Here is a 20,250-nt window from a genome sequence, read left to right as displayed (position 1 = left end):
TAGTTTGATGCCCATCTTCTCATGTGGCACCTTATCAAATGCTTTCTGAAAGTCAAGATAAATACTTTGATCATATCCTTTTGTTTCTTCCTCGTTGAATTCCAGCATGTTGGTAAAACATGACCCATACTGAGTGTTCACAAAAACTCTTGTACTTGCCATGGGTTGCTCAAGCTTATCCTTAATAATTCCTTCCATTAATTTTCCTGTGATGCACGTTAAGCGTACTGGTCTACAGCTGCTTGGATTTGGCCGGTCACCCTTTTATTATAAGGGGATTATATCTGCCATATCCCAGTCCTTCGGAATTTCCCCAGTGAGCAGTGACTTTATATATCCATCAATTTTCCAACCCGCTGAATCCGAACACAGGGTCACGGGGGTCTGCTGGAGCCAATCCTAGCCAACACAGGGCAGGAACCAATCCCGGGCAGGGTGCCAACTCACCGCAGGACACACACAAACACACCCACACACCAAGCACACACTAGGGCCAATTTAGAATCACCAATCCACTTAACCTGCATGTCTTTGGACTGTGGGAGGAAACCAGAGCGCCCGGAGGAAACCCACGCAGACACGGGGAGAACATGCAAACTCCACGCAGGGAGGACCCGGGAAGCGAACCCAGGTCCCCAGGTCTCCCAACTGCGAGGCAACCCACTGCGCCTCCGTGCCGCCCCGACTTTATATATGTACTTGCTAAACTCCTTAAGAACTCAAGGGTACTGTAAATATTATCTGGTCCTGGTGATTTGTTTGATTTCAGTTTATTTAATCTGAGCAGCACTTCTCCCTCTACAATTTCCAAATCAATCAGTATCTCCTTAGTAGTCCCATTTACCACTGGGAGGTACTAGTGAAGATGTCAGAAAAATACTTATTTACAGCTTATGTTATTTTATTGTCTGTATTTTTCAATTCTCATTTACTATTCCTGACGCACTTCACCTCCTCCTTAACTGGTCTTTTACCACTAAATACTGAAAGAATCTCTTAGGGTCTTCTTTCGCCTTATGTGCTATATTCCTCTGCAACTGTCTTTTAGCCTCCCTGATATCCTTCTTAGTGGTTGCTCTCATGTTCTCATAGCCCCATGATTCACTTTGGAGATTATTAGTCTTAAACACCTTATATGGTTGCTTTATCCTTTGCAGCTTCTTTTTTTAACTATTTATTAAGCCACTGCAGAGTTTTTTTTAAATTTCTTATTAATTCCAAATTAAGGTATGTATCTGTCCTACATTACATGTAAAACATTTTGAAACCTGTTCCACTGCTCCTCAACTGTCTCCACACTTAAAAACTTATACCAGACTATCCAACTTAGACACTGTCACATTTGCTCAACATTTTCTCTACCAAAGTTCAGCTTAACAATTTTAGTCTTTGCTTCTGCACTCTTACAAAATACTGAGAATTGTATTACATTGTGGTCACTTGACCCTAGTGGTTCAATCACTTCTACACCCTCAATTCTATCCTGATTATTACAAAATACTAAATCCAGACAGGCTTCACCCCGTGTTGTGCTTTAACATGTTTAACTGCTAAAGAACAGTCACTGATTAACTTCTAAAAACCCCTGCTCTTTTACTCTGTTATCTGCAAAGTTATCCCAGTTAATATTCAGATAGTTAAATTCCCCCATGAGTATAATATCTCCCTGTAAAATTAATGTACTGTATATCACAATTGTTATAAAGACAACTTCAACATGAAAAATAAGAATCTTACACTTTTATTAAAAGTAAAAAAGGCAACATGAAATCAGTTCAGTAATGTCATATTTTTTTGTTACTTTTCATTTAACTCTTTTTTGTCCTCTGGTGATGTGCACCATATAAATGAGAAATGATTTAATGATTCAACATCTTGTCAACAAAAAGAACATCACGTCTACTTTACTGTCCAGACTTTTAAGAATTAAAGCCAATTAATGAACAAATGTAGGATGAGAGGAAGAAAACCTTTGTGACAGCAGAGACCTCTCTAATCCGTGATCGGCTGAACTCCAGCTGTGTTCTAGCGTACTTCCATTGGAACGATTTAGTACAGAATTCTCCTCCAGAAACCTGAAAATATAAAATTACTTTGATACACTGATTGCAACTTCCCTGTGCACTGCACAAAATCAAATTTAAGCAAGTGAAAATGTTTATATCAAGGCATTAAATCTTGTGTTCCTTATTGTAAGATATATTGACTAACCAAGAAATTTGTACTTAAGATTATTTAGCTTATTTTCAGAAATCTTGGCAAGTAAGTTTTACTTACCCTGTTGGCAGATTTACTTGCAAAAAGCAAAACAACTCCAGTTTCAAGTCTTTCTTTCTCCTCTAGTTTTTGATATGTGAGTTTGTGTTAAATTCCAACGTTTGATTACAATGAAATACAATTTGCTTTATGGCAAAACTGTCAACCTTTGGATCTCCTTAATAGGCATCTGGTCTTAATCTTACACTATTTAATTAACCTACAAATAGAATAATTGAGTTTTCCTCATTAAAATGCTGTTGTTTTTTTTACATTATTAGTGAAACTTTCTCTTACAGAAAGAGATTAATATACTGTGGAATTGTAATTAAATGCCATTGTCACCTTGGAATCTCCACTTCCAGATATTTGTGTATTTTAAAACAATGAGAAAATGAGTCTTGTAATTTTTTGAGTGTGTGCTGTGCAGCCGTATTCATCGATGTAATGAAATTGCTTGGTCACATCTTCCCATGTATTTAGACGAGACGTATAGCTTTTGATTAGAAATCCGCCGTGTGAGATCATATCTGCTTTAAAAATAAATGAGACTAATTTCATACCTGACATTCTGCTCAAAAGGTGAAACAGCCTTAGCAAATGCTTTTAAAACTCCATGAGGAAAAATAAAGATTAATTAATCAAGACTATGGTGCATAACACTGATTTTTTATTAGAATTTATTTGTAACAAATGGAACTTGTGTCAGCAAAGAACTGAGTTTCATACAGACTTCTTTCGCCACCAATATAACCTAAGTAAGAAAATAAAAAGCACTCCTTTCATTCTGAAAAACGTTTACGTGACTACTAATCAGAGGTAATTGTATGATTTTTAACAAGCCATTTTTTACAATTTCATTTATTTTCAGTCTATGCATCCAGAACAGAGAGAGAGAGAGAGAGAGTGAGTGAGACTGAGAAAGAGAGAAAGGGAGAGAGGAGTGAGAGAAGAGTGTGTGAGAGAGAGAGAGAGAGAGAACACAACGTTAAGTTTTGTAATGACACTCCCAAGGTTGAATGGCAAAGCCACATAACAGATGGTTATGACAGATTCTGCAATCTTCTGCTGGAGTATCCTGGCACCAGACATGGATGCTTTTTTTTTGCCACAAATGCATTTCGTTTTTTAATATATTTTTTTTTTCCTTTGTCTGTTTAATTTTTCTGTGTTATTTACATACACACAACAAGTGAAATTTTAAGTAAATTCTTACAGATGGGTTCAAGTAATATATTATTGGGTTTAGAATCAATAGGGCAGTGCATAGTACAAAGATATAGAAAGTGCAAATTGTCCTAAAGGGCCCGTTGTGGCCATTTGCAATGTTTTAGCATGCATACCAAAAAAAGAAAAAAGAAAAAAAAAATGAAAAGGACAGAAGATAATTGGACTAATACAAAGTTACACAGGTACTGTAATTAGAAAGTGATAATTACATGATACCTACATCCAGTTGTAGTTAAATAATAGCACCGTACTTATTATGCTATTAAAAATTAAAAACATATCTGGAAAAAAATGCATTGCCAAATGAACGAGATAAAAAAAAAAAAAAACAAGAACAACACACGCCTGCAGGTTGACAAAGTGACTTGTGGAAACCTAGTAGAACAGCTAAATCAATAATGAGGGAAAGAAAGTAACTGGAATGCACATCGACAAAAAGAAAGCTGGCATCGATGAAGGTGTACTGTATGTGTGCCACTAGTTTCCAGCAGAAATCTACACAGTGCATCTGCAGCTTTCATGTATAAACTGTACAAACATATGCCCACCTTCGATTGTCTGCATCCACATGAGCGTCCAGTTGACAAGTCTCCACGAAAACGCTTTTGACCAGCTTGCCAAGGACACGTCTCCTTCAGGATACGCTACTTTGCCCAGTGCCTTGTTATTTTCATAAGGCTTTTGAAAAAGTTTTTGTAGTACTAAAACTATGCAATGCTCGTCACATTCTATAACGTGAAGTGCTTTCCAAAATCCACCTAGAGGTAGCCATCCGTATTATGTTTAAAAATAAGAAAAAAAAAAGTGCTTCATACTGCTAAGGTTTGGTCTTCATTCAAAATAACTAAGATTAAGAAGTAGCTCATTCTAGCAACTAAACAAATTCCTCCGCACATTATCTAGCTGGCAGAGCTGCCCTGACACAAAACTACCACATGCTAAATTTAAAAAAAGAAAAAAAAAGAAAAGAAAAATTTTTCGAATGCCAAAGCTTTTGATATAATACATATAACAGGCTTCAAATTTTAAAAGTGCATATAAACCTTAAAGGATTATGACGTTATACTTGAGAACGTCATTCATGTCTATGTGTATAATTAGGTAAAAGGGGTCATCAATAGCCTATTGTCAGAATTAATAGAAATCCTTTCCAGTTTCTGAAAACAACTGTACTAGGACTGTCTCCAGTTAAGACCTTACGTAGGCATAATATCATCAAAACTGGAGACTGCCTGGAGATCTTTGCATATACGAGTTCAAAAGTAATACTTTAGGTTTAAGTTGAAATAGATATAAACTATAATAATGTAAGAATACATAAATTTTGAAAGGAACATTATAAAAAAAACAGGCATTAGTTATAAGGCACTCTAAATGCAAAATTAAACAATAAACAGTAGGCTATTTCAACGTATTGGTACCTTAAGAGAACAAATACTCGTATGCCTTGCCCTATCACATCAATAATGACATCTACAAAGTGTTCGGACCTATGCTAAGAGCTTAGCATTCTGCACAAACCACTAAACACTGGTGCACCTAATGAGACATGACAATCTCCTCTTTTTTTACATCGGAACTATGTAATGGATCACAAAGGAACTACTGTACGTACTGTAAATCTTATTTATTATACAGCTATTTATTGCACAAGAAAAGATGCACTGTATCGGAATATGATTTATTTCATTTAATATCCTAATGATGTGCATTCCAGTGAACATCCTCTTCTTTTCCCTGTAATCTCAAACGTCTCCTAATGGAAGCTGTTTTAAAGTACCTCCCCCCGCCCGACCCCCCCTCCCCACCCATCTGAGGCAGTTTGGCAAACTGCTTAAATCACCTTAATATGGAAGAACTAAGATAATTGGTAGCAGCAACTTTATACTGTGCGCCTCCCTGTTGATTCCACAAAGCCCCAGTTTATCTGATGATTTGTATGGAAATTCTCCTAAAAAAAAAAAGAAAAAAAAATGCAACCCTGAAAATCAAAGAGAGAAAAATGAAACTGTATAACATATTAAAAAGTATGGATTCAAATTGAGGAGCACAAGAATGTGCAAAAATCCACCCTCAAGTTGAAATAAAAAAAAAAGGGGAAAAAATATTTCCTCAGCCGGATGTTACATATAACTGGTCTACAGCTTAAAAAAAATCTACAAGATTAAAAAAAAAGTAACACTTAAGCAACCATTTGTTTTAGTTCACTTCATTAAATGATAAACTTTGTTAAAAAAAGGGAAATAAGTTTACACAGTTAAAAATGAAGCACAGGTCAGCAGTATAATACAGTACTAAAAAACTAAATCAATAACTTTATTTTAAAACATTCCCCAGTTCTCCCTAATATTTACGTATGAGCATTATGGTGTGGGGAGGGGGCATTGTTGAAGCAGTGTCTTCTGTTTGTAATTAACCAAGAACTGGTGTCCATTTCATGAAGAGTCCACTTGCATCTGATTGCAATACTTTCAAGATTCACTTTTACAATGTGCATTCAGTTTTTTTAGGTAATCCCGAAAGTAGTACATGTTCTGCCCATATTATGTTTTTTTTTCCATATAAATTTCAACACAAAGAAAATCCTTGAGGCAACTGAAAAAAAACAACATTCCTTTAAGCTGCCTCAGCAGTCAGGACTCCTCCATTCATTCGGGGCAGATTGGTAAATGGTAAATTCTTGGTCCACCTGGAATAGTTTATTTAATTCATTTTGTTTTTATATTCCACTTATTTTGTCTTTAGCTAGAAGTTAACAAGTACTTCTCAAGCACAAATATATGGCTCAGAAGAGGCTCACTGGATCTTAAAGGGCCTGCTGTAAAATCCAGGGTGGATTGAGCTTTTTATGTTGCATAGTGATCAAAGCTTCCAAGGTACTCCAGTCCAGCTCGATAACAGAACTGGTATTGATCCTAAACAAGATAAGAGAGACAGACAGACAGAGAGAGCATTATTAGATGTTTTATAGAATATAACAACTACATTCATAAAAATCTGATATACTTTAAATTTCAAATTGTTGACGTTTTACTGTAAAGTGACCATCAGAAATCAGGTACAGGAGATCACAGTGTCTCTACTTAAAGGATAAGTTCAGTATTTTAAAAGTTAAAGTTATTTCTTCACAAACATGTTATATGTGCATTTGCCATACAAAAGTGTGTTCTAAACTTAACTGTTTTCTATAAATGTAAAAAAAAAAATATCTTGTCCTCAACTGGTGCTTTACAGTGAAGGCTAATGGGGTATGGGGCACCACCAGAAATATAAGCCTAAAAACATACTAAAGAAACTGCAAAAATTTTGATACAAGAAAACATGCCTTCCGTGTTTCCAACATATGTTTGTGACAACAAAAGGGATCTGGAAATAATCATTTTGTTGCATATTCCTGGTACTATTTTTCTCGCGGTAAGGATACGTTTTCAATTTGCTTGTCAAAGTTCTCACATAAATACAGATGTAAATCAAAACAAAACCAACCATACTGTATGAAAAGTTTACTGTGATTTGGTCTTTTGGTAGGAAACCACACTTGGGATATTTTTTTGACATTTATAGGAAACGCTTAACTTTAGAACATAATGATGTGTGACAAATGCACACATGAGAAGAAATAACCGTGACTTGAAAAATGCCAAACTTACCCTTTAAACCCAGAGCAAAGCTCTGCTATGTTAATTCCAAAATAAGAAGTTGTGATTTAATGTCATGCAAAAACAGGTCTCAAAATGCACATCATTTGTAGGTATAAAAGCAGGGGTGTTGTATTTCAAGAAGAGTTGCAAGGGATGAGCAGGTCGGAGCTATTGGTCTTCCTTCAGCTCTTTGGAGATAAAATGTGCTTTTCTATATGGTTTGGGTTAATTTATGTGACGTGCAACTTATTTCTTGTCTGGGGAGTTAAGTCGGTGGCACATTCTATGACTTTAATTAGACTGAAAGTAAAACGTAACAACTAACGACTGCTTTGAAGATGTTAGATTACATTACTTAGAATCATAGGGGATTAAAAATTATGCAAATCTGTGAAGACTTTTTTGACAGTTATGCATTATCACATCCAATGAACATGCTGCCTGATAGTGTCCCTACAAAATGTCTTTTGGTGTCTGGGGTCTTTACAAAAGCTTTCCAAGTATAGTTATCTATCTAGGCCCAGCTTTTTCCTTTTTTCATTCTGTCACAGTATGAAAAACACTAGACATCAGTAAGAAGAGCCTGTGTTCTATTTGGGTGATCCAAAATACCGGCTTTACTTCCGTCCTATACATTGCACTTCTGAGTGTGTGCTCACTGGTGTTAGCTGTCACACACACACAGGCCTACCCTAAAGAGTTAAGACAAATTAAACCTGGTTGAGTTGGTCGTGGCAAGTCACAGACCATGATGATTTAAATGGCAGGGATGTTAAAATACATGGCTGGCATTCATAGGAATGCAACACTAATACTAGACTTGTCAAGATTATATTAATGAAGGCTATGACTAAAAATCACTGAAAAAGTTATATAATGTGATGGGAGGTTTTTTTTTTTGCACAAAACATGCTAAGGTGGCTCAGGAATCCTATGCAATGCACAGCTTATACATGGTTGCAACCCCAGCCCTGCACAGGAAAAATTAGAGTCTATACTTAAAAATATTTTGAGTCTCTAGTATTCTCACAACCTGCTGGAGGTAATAGCAAAGGAGAAAATGAAAAAAAAGAGTGCCATTATGAACAATGCTGCACATCCTCTCTCTGACACACTAACAACTGAGGAGTTTCAGTCAATGAATTACTCAGCAGAAGTGTGTCAAGAAACACTATGGGGGCTTCTTTATACCAACAGCAATACGTCTGCATAAGGCCTCACAGGGACTGTGACAGCCAAGTGAGATGGTTTTCTTTTTAGTCTTTTGATAAAAAGACAAATACTCCCAGGAGACAATAAAAATCTATCTATCTATCTATCTATCTATCTATCTATCTATCTATCTATCTATCTATCTATCTATCTATCTATCTATCTATCTATCTATCTATCTATCTATCTATCTATCTATCTATACTAAACAATGTCAGAGATCTTCCTTGATGAACTAATGTATGAAGGTATAACAAATTTAAAAAAAAATCAGAATTTAAAATGCAGGAGCTGCTCTAAAGTACAAAGGAATTCCCCATTAACTGGTGGCTTCACTCAGTTAAAAAAAAAAAAAAGAAAGCGTAATTTATTTCCTTCACACTCAAGTCAACTTAATTATTAAAGCTGATGGACTAAAGTGTTGAGTATTTCAGCAGATGTAAACCATCAGCTTCAATTATGTAAGTATTTTGTAACATTCACAAGTTGTGCACCTGGGTTAGGCGGCCAGATGTATTGTTTTTAAAAGGTTCTGGGAAATGCATTAATGCTACTATAGTCAACCCTAAAAGATTTTTCAATGTTTTATTGGTAGAAAAAAATCAAGGAGGAGGTAAACTGCAGTAAGAAAATAAAGAAGGGGGACATATTGTTATGTCATACAAACTTGATTAGTGAAAAGGTCAGTAGCAGGCCAGCAACTACAGGAACTATTCAGACCATAATAAATAAATCAGAGATTATACACAGAGGTATGAGATTGAGGTTAAAGGTGCCAATAAAAAATTGCTGGGGCCAGACAACGTTTACCTCAGCCAGTAATGATATGAACAAAAAACATAATCTTGTCAGATGGGAAACGTTTTGGCTAAAACTGTATTTTTTATGTCAATGCATATTACATAGGAAATAATAAACGTGATTCAATGACAAGGTAAAAAAAAAAGCGCCTGTCTAGCATGGATGAATTAACCCAAAGTGTTCAGCAAAAAGAAATTATTTTTACAATATATGCTATTGTTGTGTTTGAACTAGATATGTGGAGAAGTCTTATTTGACAAGCTATTAATTTTTAGAGTGTGACAGAGATTGGCAAACATCTTGTTAAGTGCAATTAGCAAGGAATGACCAATAATTACATGTGAAGTGAAACAATCATTTATCAAAATCAAAGTATGAACTAGAAAACAATCAGCACCAACAAATTTCCAAAGTTGTTTTCTTCTTTTTAAGTTATAACAAGGATTAGGTCTTAATATTCAGATCCCTCAGTGGGGCCCATTTTATTTTTTAAGGTGTAATTGTGTTGATGTCACACACTGCAAAGGTATGCACCACGCTGCTTCACAGTATGGTGGGGACGAAATAACAATGTAAATTGAAAAATATGAAGAATAACAAAACATTTCAAAAGAGAAAATAAATAACGTTCAGAAATAACACCTAATGACCTACACAAACGTTTATGTCTATGTTTTTTTTTTTATGAGGAAGCAACAGACACACTTCATAGCAGCAAAGCATTCGATGCTCTTTAACTTAACTTTCAAAAAATCTTTTGATAAGACAGTAGATCAGAGATGAATCATTAAACTCCTAAAGATGGATTTATGGAAGATACCGAAAATTTTAGTAAAATGCAGACAAACAAATCTGTGATCAATGGAGTGATTTTAAAAGTGGGGCCTCACAAAGCTCAGTACTTCTATATGGCTGCTGCTTCTTTTAATTTATAATACCTTTAGCTAACAATGTAGTAAAAATGTTATATTTGCAATGGATCTAAGATAAAGTAATGTTTGAGCAGGTATGTAATGAATACATTTTATTGCATCTTGGATCTAAAAGTAATACATATGTGATAACATTGTGCTATGAAAAGTCTGTTACTGTTACAATATCATATTCATGCTACTTGCACAAAAATCTGTTTTGCTCAATTGGAAGAATCCTAATCCACTTTATATAAATAATTAGGAATGTTATTTTTCTATATTATCTTTACTTGGAAAAAAATCAAATTTCCTTTACAAGTATCTGTCCAGAACATGGCAATAATTCATCAGTGCAATTGTTTGGTAAGCATGCTGGATCTGCGTACAGCCTTGCTATTTCCTTTGCTCTTTTATTCTTTATTAAGAGCCACTTTAGGAGGGGGTCTCTGGATTTTATTATTTTACTGCATTTTGTTGTTTAATTTAAAAAAGTCAAAAAAGTATGACATATATATATATATATATATATATATATATATATATATATATATATATATATATATATATATATATATATATATATATATATATATATATATATATATAATAAAGACATGTTGGGGGCCTGGAGTTCCAAAATATTTCTTAATGAGAAAGGATTTACACTTACTAATACCATATATGTACAAAGAGTCCATTTATATCCTACCACATTCCATGAAACGATAAGCTTAAGCTGTGTAATACAATCATAAGGCATCTCTGGAATACTATGTGCAGGTTTGGTCTCCATATTACAATAAGAAGAGTAGCACTAGAGTAAGTCCAATGAAGACTCATTCTAGCACTGCAAAAACAAGTCCTGAGAGAAAAAACAGCACGCTGAATATTCTCAGTTCAAGCAAATTGTGTTCAAAAGGAAACATGAACAGAAGCTGTCTTTCCTTTGAAATGCGTCATTTAATAACAAGATGGAAGCCAATGAAAAGTAAGGTATCTTCCAGTTGCTGCCAGGAATATTTTCACAAAGAAAAGTGTGCACCACTTACTAGTGTAATTAACTAGGTACTATTGTTTTTTAATTTTATGTTAGCTACTATCAACTTGTGTTCACCAAAAATATTTCATACGCTCTTTGTGTTTCAATTTGTTGCAACAATATTTTAGTGTACAAGGTAGTGCTTAATAATTCCACCTTAACATGTTTCCAGTGGTTTTCTTGCCCCTTTTCCCTCTTGAAATAACACACTAGGAAACAGGTTAGTAGAAGAGAAGGCTGAAGTTCCAACATTCTTCTAGATATGATTACTGCACAGTAGGTTCAAAATGGAACACTGGATGGCCTTTCATATACTTTTTTGGGAGATGGTTTAGCACTTGAATGAGCCACTGTGAGGTACTGTGCAGCTTTAGCAGCCAGGTGGCTAAAGCAATTCCACTGGATTGATCATAGGCCCGTTCCGATGAGAGGGCAGGCCATAAGTGCTCCTGTGACGTGACTTGAGCTGCAATATTCCCTTTTACCTGCACAATCATCTACTGGATTGTTCCTCAGTGGCACATTTAACCCTGTTTTAGGATTTTTAGTGCACGTCACACTAAGATTATATGTAAAGAAAGATTTTTAGTTATCAGATCAAGCACAAAAGCCCGGCATGTGACATGCTGACATTAATACAAGTATCCCTGTCTTGAATGATTCAGGTAAATCTAATTGTTTATTTGCATTTAGAGTTTGAAGACACAGGGGTATAACATAATGACATTTTTTTGCAAGGCTGGGTATATGAAAATACCCAGAAACCACACAGATGCCAACATGAAAAAGCTATTCTCCATCTGAGATGAGGTGAAGAGTGCTAGGAGACTTTTCTATTGTACATGTAATTAAAGACCAAGGGATCAACTTATAAACAAAGTATATGCAATGAAAATAAATTAAATAAAAAAATAGGATGAATTACACAATTATGTTATTCTGAACTTTCAAGGTTCAACTGAAGTGGCTTTTAATGTTTTATAAAAAGAAAACAGATAAAAAGTTTTACATGCTTACTGTGCAATACTTCCTTAGATTTTTATGCTAAAACAAAACTACACTATTAAGAATAATAAATGTTAACAGCAAATTATGTTTAAAAAATGTGAATATACATTTCTTAAGCAAAATGTTTTGTGATGCAGACGAGAGGTCCCAGCTGTATTTGAATGAATGTTTCTTTAATGTTTCTTGTGAATTTCCCCTTGGGATTAATAAAGTATCTATCTATCTATCTATCTATCTATCTATCTATCTATCTATCTATCTGTCTGTCTGTCTGTCTGTCTGTCTGTCTGTCTGTCTGTCTGTCTGTCTGTCTGTCTGTCTATCCATCCATCCATCCATCCATCCATCCATCCATCCATCCATCCATCCATCCATCTATCTTTAGGTGCTAAAAACTATGGGACCCAAACTGATCCCTTCATATTAAAAGGTTACTAGTGTATGCTGTGGTTAATTACTGTTGAGTGCCACATCAGATTCAGGAGTTCAAGTTTACTGACCTTTGTTCAAGTTAATTTTGAAATAATTTAAAACTTTTAATTAAACCATTATGTATTTAGATTTAACATGTACAAAACATTAATTCTCATGTTCTCACCTCAGTTTGAACCATGGCTGGCCGCTGTGTCCTCAACATTTTGACAGTTTGAAAGATGTCCACAACCCCCTCGTACCTCATTCTTTCCAGGACAATACTGAGTGTAATAAACACACCAGTCCTCCCAACACCCGCACTATCAGAAGATAAAAAAAAAACCACAATGGTCAATTAGATGAAAATCAAGTAGCTCTAGGCTTTCTGCTAATGGCTGCTTCATAAGCAGCAATTATAACATCATAAAGAGTAACAAAGTATTTTTGAAAAATGAGACTTAATCTGCCTTTCTGTAAGGTTATTTTGTGATTTTTTTTGTTTTCTCAGCAGTAATAGTAAACCTTAGGGGCCTCCTTGTCAGGAACTTAATGGCGCAATCCAAACAGGTCATTTGCTACACTGACTGATATTAGCCAAACTGCGCAAAACACACAAAAGAATCACTTCAGTTAATATTTTAGTTACAAATGATACAAATAAAAAAAAATGAAATTAAATAATATACTCAAACAATTTTAGTTTTGCAAGCCAAGAAATCTAGTTAATTACCTCCTTTACGAAGGCCGCCTTACCTACAGTGGACGGATATTGGTCCATCCTGTCCAAACTGTTCTTTTGTTTTATGCACTTGGCCTATAAAGTCAATGAACCCTTCGCCTGATTTTGGCACTCCTTGCTCAGGCCAGTCAGTAAACTGGAACTGTCTTACTGTTCGTGACTGACCATCCTAGGAAAGAGTAAAAGAGAAAATCATAAAAATAAACATACAAAAAATGGTTAATTTGAACTGCTTTATGTTGAGAGGGAATTCAGTAGAATATAATGTGCATTCTGCCAGCACTGTAATGTAACAAAATTATATCTGCCACCATGCAAGTCTGCTAGGATTCTGCAGTTGGAATGATTTTAGTCTAGAGATTAATTTTCAATGTACCCTATATACCCTGTCAGTGGGTGATACTGAAAGGGGAATGCTTTGAGAGGTTTGATCTACAGGCACGTGGCTCAGGCAGTCAACTCAACTATGATGTCCAACAACTGGTATTTCCCAATTGATCATTTCAGCATATACAGCAGAGTATATTCTAAGAGTAATTTTAAACAAGAAACAAACACCTTACTGTTTAAGTAGCACATATTTGACCAAAATGTAAATCATTTATATTATAAGGGTTATATACTGTAAATAATGCTATAACAAAAGGCTTTATGTACAGCTTGAAAATACAGTGTAGCAAGACTAGCCTTGCGCATCTGCCATCTCAGTTTTTGAAAATGCTGAACCCATATGAAAATATTGGGGGGGGGGGGGGGGGGGGGGGGACACAATTGTTTGCTTTGCTTATTAATACAAAATCTCTACATTATCTTTAGTATGTAGTCTTATTATTAGTTCTATACTTACTTGTTTATATTCATTATAATGGTGACTTCTGAACTTCTTTGTCCCATGTTTGTAAAGAACACATTTTGACTTTCAATTGTGACGATGATGCTCTAAATTATTAATAAAACAGTGCTTGGCCTGTTTTCTAAAAATCGAATGACAGAACAATATTTTCGAAGCAACATATGCAGTTCTTCAATACATTTGGAAACACTCAATTGAAGAACAGAGACAATTCTTTGGTCCACCGAAGAAGTTGGAAGGGTTTTGCAGGAAAAGTAGTGGTAAAATGATAAATGATTTTTTCTTTAATTTAGCAGAATTATGTAATTTACTTTTTACAGACAGTTATTTTATGAACAAATAAGTATATACAAGTATAATGTAGCAAAAACGTAAAAATGATTACAATTCATTATGTTAATATTGAAAAACTAAACTCAAATATCCATGGGACCAAATGAATACAGGCAATGGTTCACTGAATTGGGGATTTTTGTCAGATATATTAATATAACAATACTTACTGAATTTACAGATGAACATATCAGATTACATTGTTGTATAGTGACATAGTGACAGGAATAACGAAGAATATCATTTAAAACAGTACTATAATAGAGTTAAAAATAGTAATAAATGTATTTGTGTAACATATTTCATATTTGATTACTCTGCTTTGTCACTTTACAATAGAGTGAAATATCAAGAGTCTGGCTAATAAATAACTTAAGCAATTAAATTAGTACATACTGCAAAATACTGTCAAATATTGCATTATAACTAGGGATGTAGACAGAAATAGATTTTTGGATTTGCCACTGCAAAAGTGTGAGACTCCGGCTCTAACTGACTATTTTGCCAGCATACCAGATTCCTCCAACAATTTACAAAATCCGCATCTCATGCAAGAAAATGTCACTCTCTCTCATACTAACACAGGTTAAACAGTGTATAGCAGCCAGACTGCCAGATGTTATTGTGCCATGGTGGACACATACACACACACAAAAACAATCATTCCTACTTTTGTTTCGAGTTTTGTCCTTCTACACCAGACATTAGCATAGGGGCTTAAAACTGAATATGGCAATAATCTCGTCCCTTTCTAGAGGGTCAGCAAGTTCCCGTACAAATAATAGTACTGACATGCTCAGACAGTCTGATGACTTTGAGGATAACAAACATGTCTTGTTTCAATTAGCAGCTGAAATTAGTCTCTCAGCACTGCATGATGTACAAGGAAGCATGACTGTTACTCTCAATAGTATATTAACATTAGGGAAAAATATCTGCAGGTAAAGTAAACCTTTAATTTTGTAGTTTATTGACTGGATAAGCACAGTGGATTCTGCATTTTGAAAATATATTCCATATGGCTAATATCTGCTTTCTAACACCTCTTTTGCGCCAAAGCTGTTGTATCCTGGGAGATAGGCAACTAAATCACATATGATCCCTTACATGTCCTTATTAAACCTACTGTGTAACTCAGGTACCTGTCTGTCCAGAACATTATTCTTCATCTGTCTAGGATCTTTGATGCTTTTAATATTAGAATGCAAATTAACTTTGGAGGTAGCTTTAACTTATGTGAGACTTCCCAATGAGATATCAAATTTTTGTCCATATACCCCTCAGTAAATTTCTCTACTGTATCAATATCGCTATCTGAATTTATTACAACCTGCCTGAAGAAGGGGCCTCAGCTGCCTCGAAAGCTTGCACATTGTAATCGGTTCAGTTAGCCAATAAAAGGTGGCATTTTGCTTTACTTCACATTGCAACCTTTATCAAAATAATCAACCTTATTTAAAGTGCTTCTCTCATTCCTCACAACACTATTGATTTCTCCTGGCATAACAGTGTGGGATTCAAACTCTAAAACCAGACAATGCTATTAGAGCTGTCCCATACATTTTAATTTTTACTGAACTATCTTCATTTCTTTCTTGAAAATCTTTTGCCTTCCCTGTAAAAGACAGGGAGCGCCACTGTCCTAAATCACCAGCCACACCCCACTGAGCAGTCCCAGGTACAAAATAAAAGGTTTTTATTGTCACAAAAATACCTTTTTACAGGTCAATTCCACAGTCTTCCAATAAACAATCCTCCTTTTTCTCCTCCAGGTCAGCCCCTCACAATTTGAATTTAAACCCTATGCTTTGTAGTAAACCTATTTCTATTTAGAAATAATTCTTGTCAGATTAGGCACACTTTTTCTTATTTATACAGGCAATATTCAGCTTTGCTTAGTATAAAACATTAATCTTTATAGAGATATTCAGCTCCTTTCACGCTGCTTTAATGAAATCCAGGTCTGGATCAGTTCCAACTTTTTGTGCACTGGAATTTAAATAAAAGTGAAGCAATCCTTAAAAAATGTAAAATCCGCATTCATAAATTTTCTCACAGTTAGTATTAGATCCATTGGGTGTAATTTACATGTTGTGTAAACTAAACATTTTTTTACTATAAAGAGAAAAGCTATTTTGGAATCTTTTTGCTTTTACCTCAGAAACATATTGATTGCTACTCAGATTTTTACATTGTTAAAACTCTCATTCATAGAATTATACACATACACTGAGTCATGCTGCCATTTCTATACTACCTCACACTGTGCTGTATTATCTATATCTATTTTTATTTATTATATTACATATTTATTGACTATATTTTTGTATTTAGATTGCATAATACCATACATTGCATCAATGTTCATATTGCTTACTACACGTCAATATTGCTGCTACGTCTTTGTCTTGTCTTTGCACAATGTCTTGCCTTGCTTGCTTTTTAATTTTAAATTTAAATTTTAATCCTAATTTAAATTTAAGTTTTAATTTTTTATTTTCACTTCATGTTGTTACACTGTGGACCCTGAGCTTCGCAATTTCATCTATCTGTATACTTGTATATGGTTGAGATGACAATAAAGTTTGCTTTGACTTTTGAATTGCTTTTTAATATCTTGATTATTGCAATGCTTTTTGAATGAATCTTCAAAATAATGCAACAACTGAGCTGCCCTCATTTTGATAGCCTGAGAATTGTTGTTGTTGTTGTTGAGCATGTACTCAGCTTTACCTTTAAGTTTCAAAGCTTTACATATAAAATCTTATTACAGTGGAACCACTGTTCACGACCATAATTCGTTCCAAAACTCTGGTCGTAAACTGATTTGGTCGTGAACCAAAGCAATTTCCCCCATAGGATTGTATGTAAATACAATTAATCCATTCCAGACCATACGAACTGTATGTAAATATATATTTTTTTAAGTTTTTAAGCACAAATATAGTTAATTAAACCATAGAATGCACAGCGTAATAGTAAACTAAATGTAAAAACATTGACCAACACTGAGAAAACCTTGAACAACAGAGAAAACTAACACTGCAATAGTTCGTGCTATAGCGCTACCAACCGCTGACTAAAAACACTTTTTTTAATGAGTGTTAAGCACAGGGAAAAAAATGAACATTTGAAAAAATCTGTAATTTAATAAACCACCAAGAAAAGTAACATTGCAACAATGCACGCTACGAACCGATTGCTGTAAACAGAAGTGAAAACAAAATGAAGCCAAGTGCATTCTTTAACTGCCTTCTCTACCATATGAGTCCAGCCGTCTCTCTCTCGCGCTGCCTGTGTGTGTGCGTCTGTCTCTCTCTGGCGCTGCCTGTGTGTGTGCGCGGCTCTCTCTCTCGCTGCCTGTGTGTGTGTGTCTGTCTCTCTCGCCCTGCCTGTGTGTGTGCGCGGCTCTCTCTCGTGCTGCCTGTGTGTGCGTCTCTCTCTCGCGCTGCCTGTGTGTGTGCGTCTGTCTCTCTCGCCCTGCCTGTGTTTGTGTGCGGCTCTCTGTCTCGCGCTGCCTGTGTGTGTGCTCTCTGTCGCGCTTCCTGTGTGTGTGCGCATCTCTCTCTCTCGCGCTGCCTCTGTGTGTGCGCGGCTCTCTCTCTCATGCTGCCTGTGTGTGTGCGTCTGTCTCTCTCTCGTGCTGCCTCTGTGTGTGTGTGTCGCGCGCTCTCTCGCTCTCTCTCTCTTGCTCACTGCACAGGAAATACACAGGGAGAGACTGAACATGTACAAACCGAAAGGGAAACTGGCTTGTTCGTATACTGAGTGTGTGGTCGTGAACCAAGGCAAAAGTTTGGTGAACTTTTTTGCTCGTAAACCGATTTGTACATGTACAGAGACGTTCGTGAACCGAGGTTTCACTGTATTTATCTACTTTGATTAATCCATATTTGCTCCAGATGCCCACCTCAATTCTGTTTCTTCTTAAAAATATAACACATGTGAAACACATTCTTTCAAGTACTACACCCCCAAATTCTGGAGCTTCTTCCAATTGAGCATTAGATCATTCCAGTCACTTGACTAAGATCTTTAAGACTAAAGGTCAGTCATAACATAATTTCTGCCTTGCATTATTTTTATGCTTATTTTTGCATTTCATGTATATTAGTAATAAAAACTGCTTTAGAGACTCAGGGTGGGTTTCTTGAACAGGTGGAAAGGCATGCGAGACTCTCACTGACTTTCTCAAAATGAATGACACTTGAGAATGTCATTGTGAATCGGTATAAGTTCTCAGCAGCTCAGCAGGTGGTGAGAAACTTTCAAGTGGTTGAATCAAAATGGTTTACATTGTGTCAGCAGATAGAAACCTGCCACTTAAACAACTGCCATTTGCTTAAAATACCAAAGTATTCCTGAACAGAGACAAAGACAACAGAAACAAATGAAGGACAAAAAATATTTAAAATATATTTACAAAGTTATGGAATACAATTTATGCTATAATGAAACAAATAAAATGGCAATTATAGTCACATACAAAAGTACAAATATATATATAAAAGGTGAAAAAAAATATTTAAATAAAGGTCACCTAATTATTATGAAACACAATGTCATCATTTATAATTATTTCACATTGTATTTAAAAATGGCGCAGTGGTAGTGCTGCTGCCTCACAGTTAGGAGACCCAGGTTCGCTTCTCGGGTCCTCCCTGTGTGGAGTTTGCATGTTCTCCCCGTGTCTGCATGGGTTTCCTCCCATAGTCCAAAGACATGCAGGTTAGGTGAATTGGCGATCCTAAACTGTCCCTAGTGTGTGCTTGGTGTGTGTGTGCCCTGCGGTGGGCTGGCGCCCTGGCCGGGGTTTGTTTCCTGCCTTGTGCCCTGTGTTGGCTGGGATTGGCTCCAGCAGACCCCCGTGAACATGTAGTTAGGATATAGCGGGTTGGATAATGGATGGATGGATGTATTTAAAAATTATTTTTAAAGACCATTTTTATCTAATAATGTCACTTTTCCACACCACACATTTCTGAATGGCCATTTTAATGCCAGACCTATTTATTTCAGAATGGCTTTTTTCATGATGGCTTTGTCACGTGTGTCAATCAAGACCAATGGGCTAATAAACCTGTTCCAATTGGTTAATCATTTGCTGTTCATTACTTTTGCCTCACTTTAGGTAATAGAAAATCAAAGGTTTTCAGTGGTACTTTACTCACATTCAAACTGGCAAAACATCAAGGCAGTAAGAGCTGCAATTGTTAGTTTTGCAGATGAAATAAATAGATATAATTTAACATACTGGAACTATACCAAGCAATGGGTGTGATTATTAAATGATACAAAAGTGTACATTAAAAGCCCAACAACCTAGTTACACATTCTCACTTTTCATAGGAGGGCGGAGTGGTGGCTCTGAGGCTAAGGATCTGCGCTGGTATCCCGAAGGTTGCCGGTTCGAATCCCCGTCACTGCCAAAAGAGATCCTACTCTGCTGGGCCCTTGAGCAAGGCCCTTAACCTGTAATTGCTCCAGGGGGCGCTGTACAATGGCTGACCCTGCGCTCTGACCCCAAGGGGTATGCGAAAAAACTAACAAACACTGTTGTAAGTCGCTCTGGATAAGAGCGTCTGCTAAATGATGTAAATGTAAATGATAGGAAATAACTAGCAAAAGAAGACCCATTGCTAGTAGCTCACTCTCCCTTTAGGGCAGATCACTCTTTCACAATGTCATTCTCTCTCTGTTTCACTCTCCCCAATTAAGAAAAAACAACCCAAAACTCATGCATTTACCATTGTATTGAATGTTCTCCCAGTTTATTTAATGTAGGGGCTCTCTCTGTCTCTCTCTGTTTC

The 20,250-nt window shown here is 35.8% G+C and overlaps 1 protein-coding gene across 24 annotated transcripts in view; it reads right to left on the bottom strand.

The window, feature by feature from the left end:
* Nucleotides 1-2,904: 2,904 nt before the first annotated feature.
* Nucleotides 2,905-20,250, bottom strand: part of LOC114654324 (receptor-type tyrosine-protein phosphatase delta) — a 2,007,901-nt gene continuing 1,990,555 nt past the window's right edge. For all 24 annotated transcript variants that reach the window (XM_051929989.1, XM_051929990.1, XM_051929988.1 and 21 more), the window contains 3 exons: nucleotides 13,269-13,423; nucleotides 12,700-12,835; nucleotides 2,905-6,401 (listed from right to left, as the gene is read on the bottom strand). In XM_051929989.1, the coding sequence (XP_051785949.1) occupies nucleotides 6,333-6,401; nucleotides 12,700-12,835; nucleotides 13,269-13,423 (360 nt within the window). In that variant the 3' untranslated portion in view covers nucleotides 2,905-6,332. The remainder of the gene's footprint in view (nucleotides 6,402-12,699; nucleotides 12,836-13,268; nucleotides 13,424-20,250) is intronic.

This window comes from Erpetoichthys calabaricus, chromosome 7, assembly GCF_900747795.2.
Source record: "Erpetoichthys calabaricus chromosome 7, fErpCal1.3, whole genome shotgun sequence".
NCBI classification, from domain to species: domain Eukaryota; kingdom Metazoa; phylum Chordata; class Cladistia; order Polypteriformes; family Polypteridae; genus Erpetoichthys; species Erpetoichthys calabaricus.
This window is presented reverse-complemented; position numbering and strand designations above follow the sequence as displayed.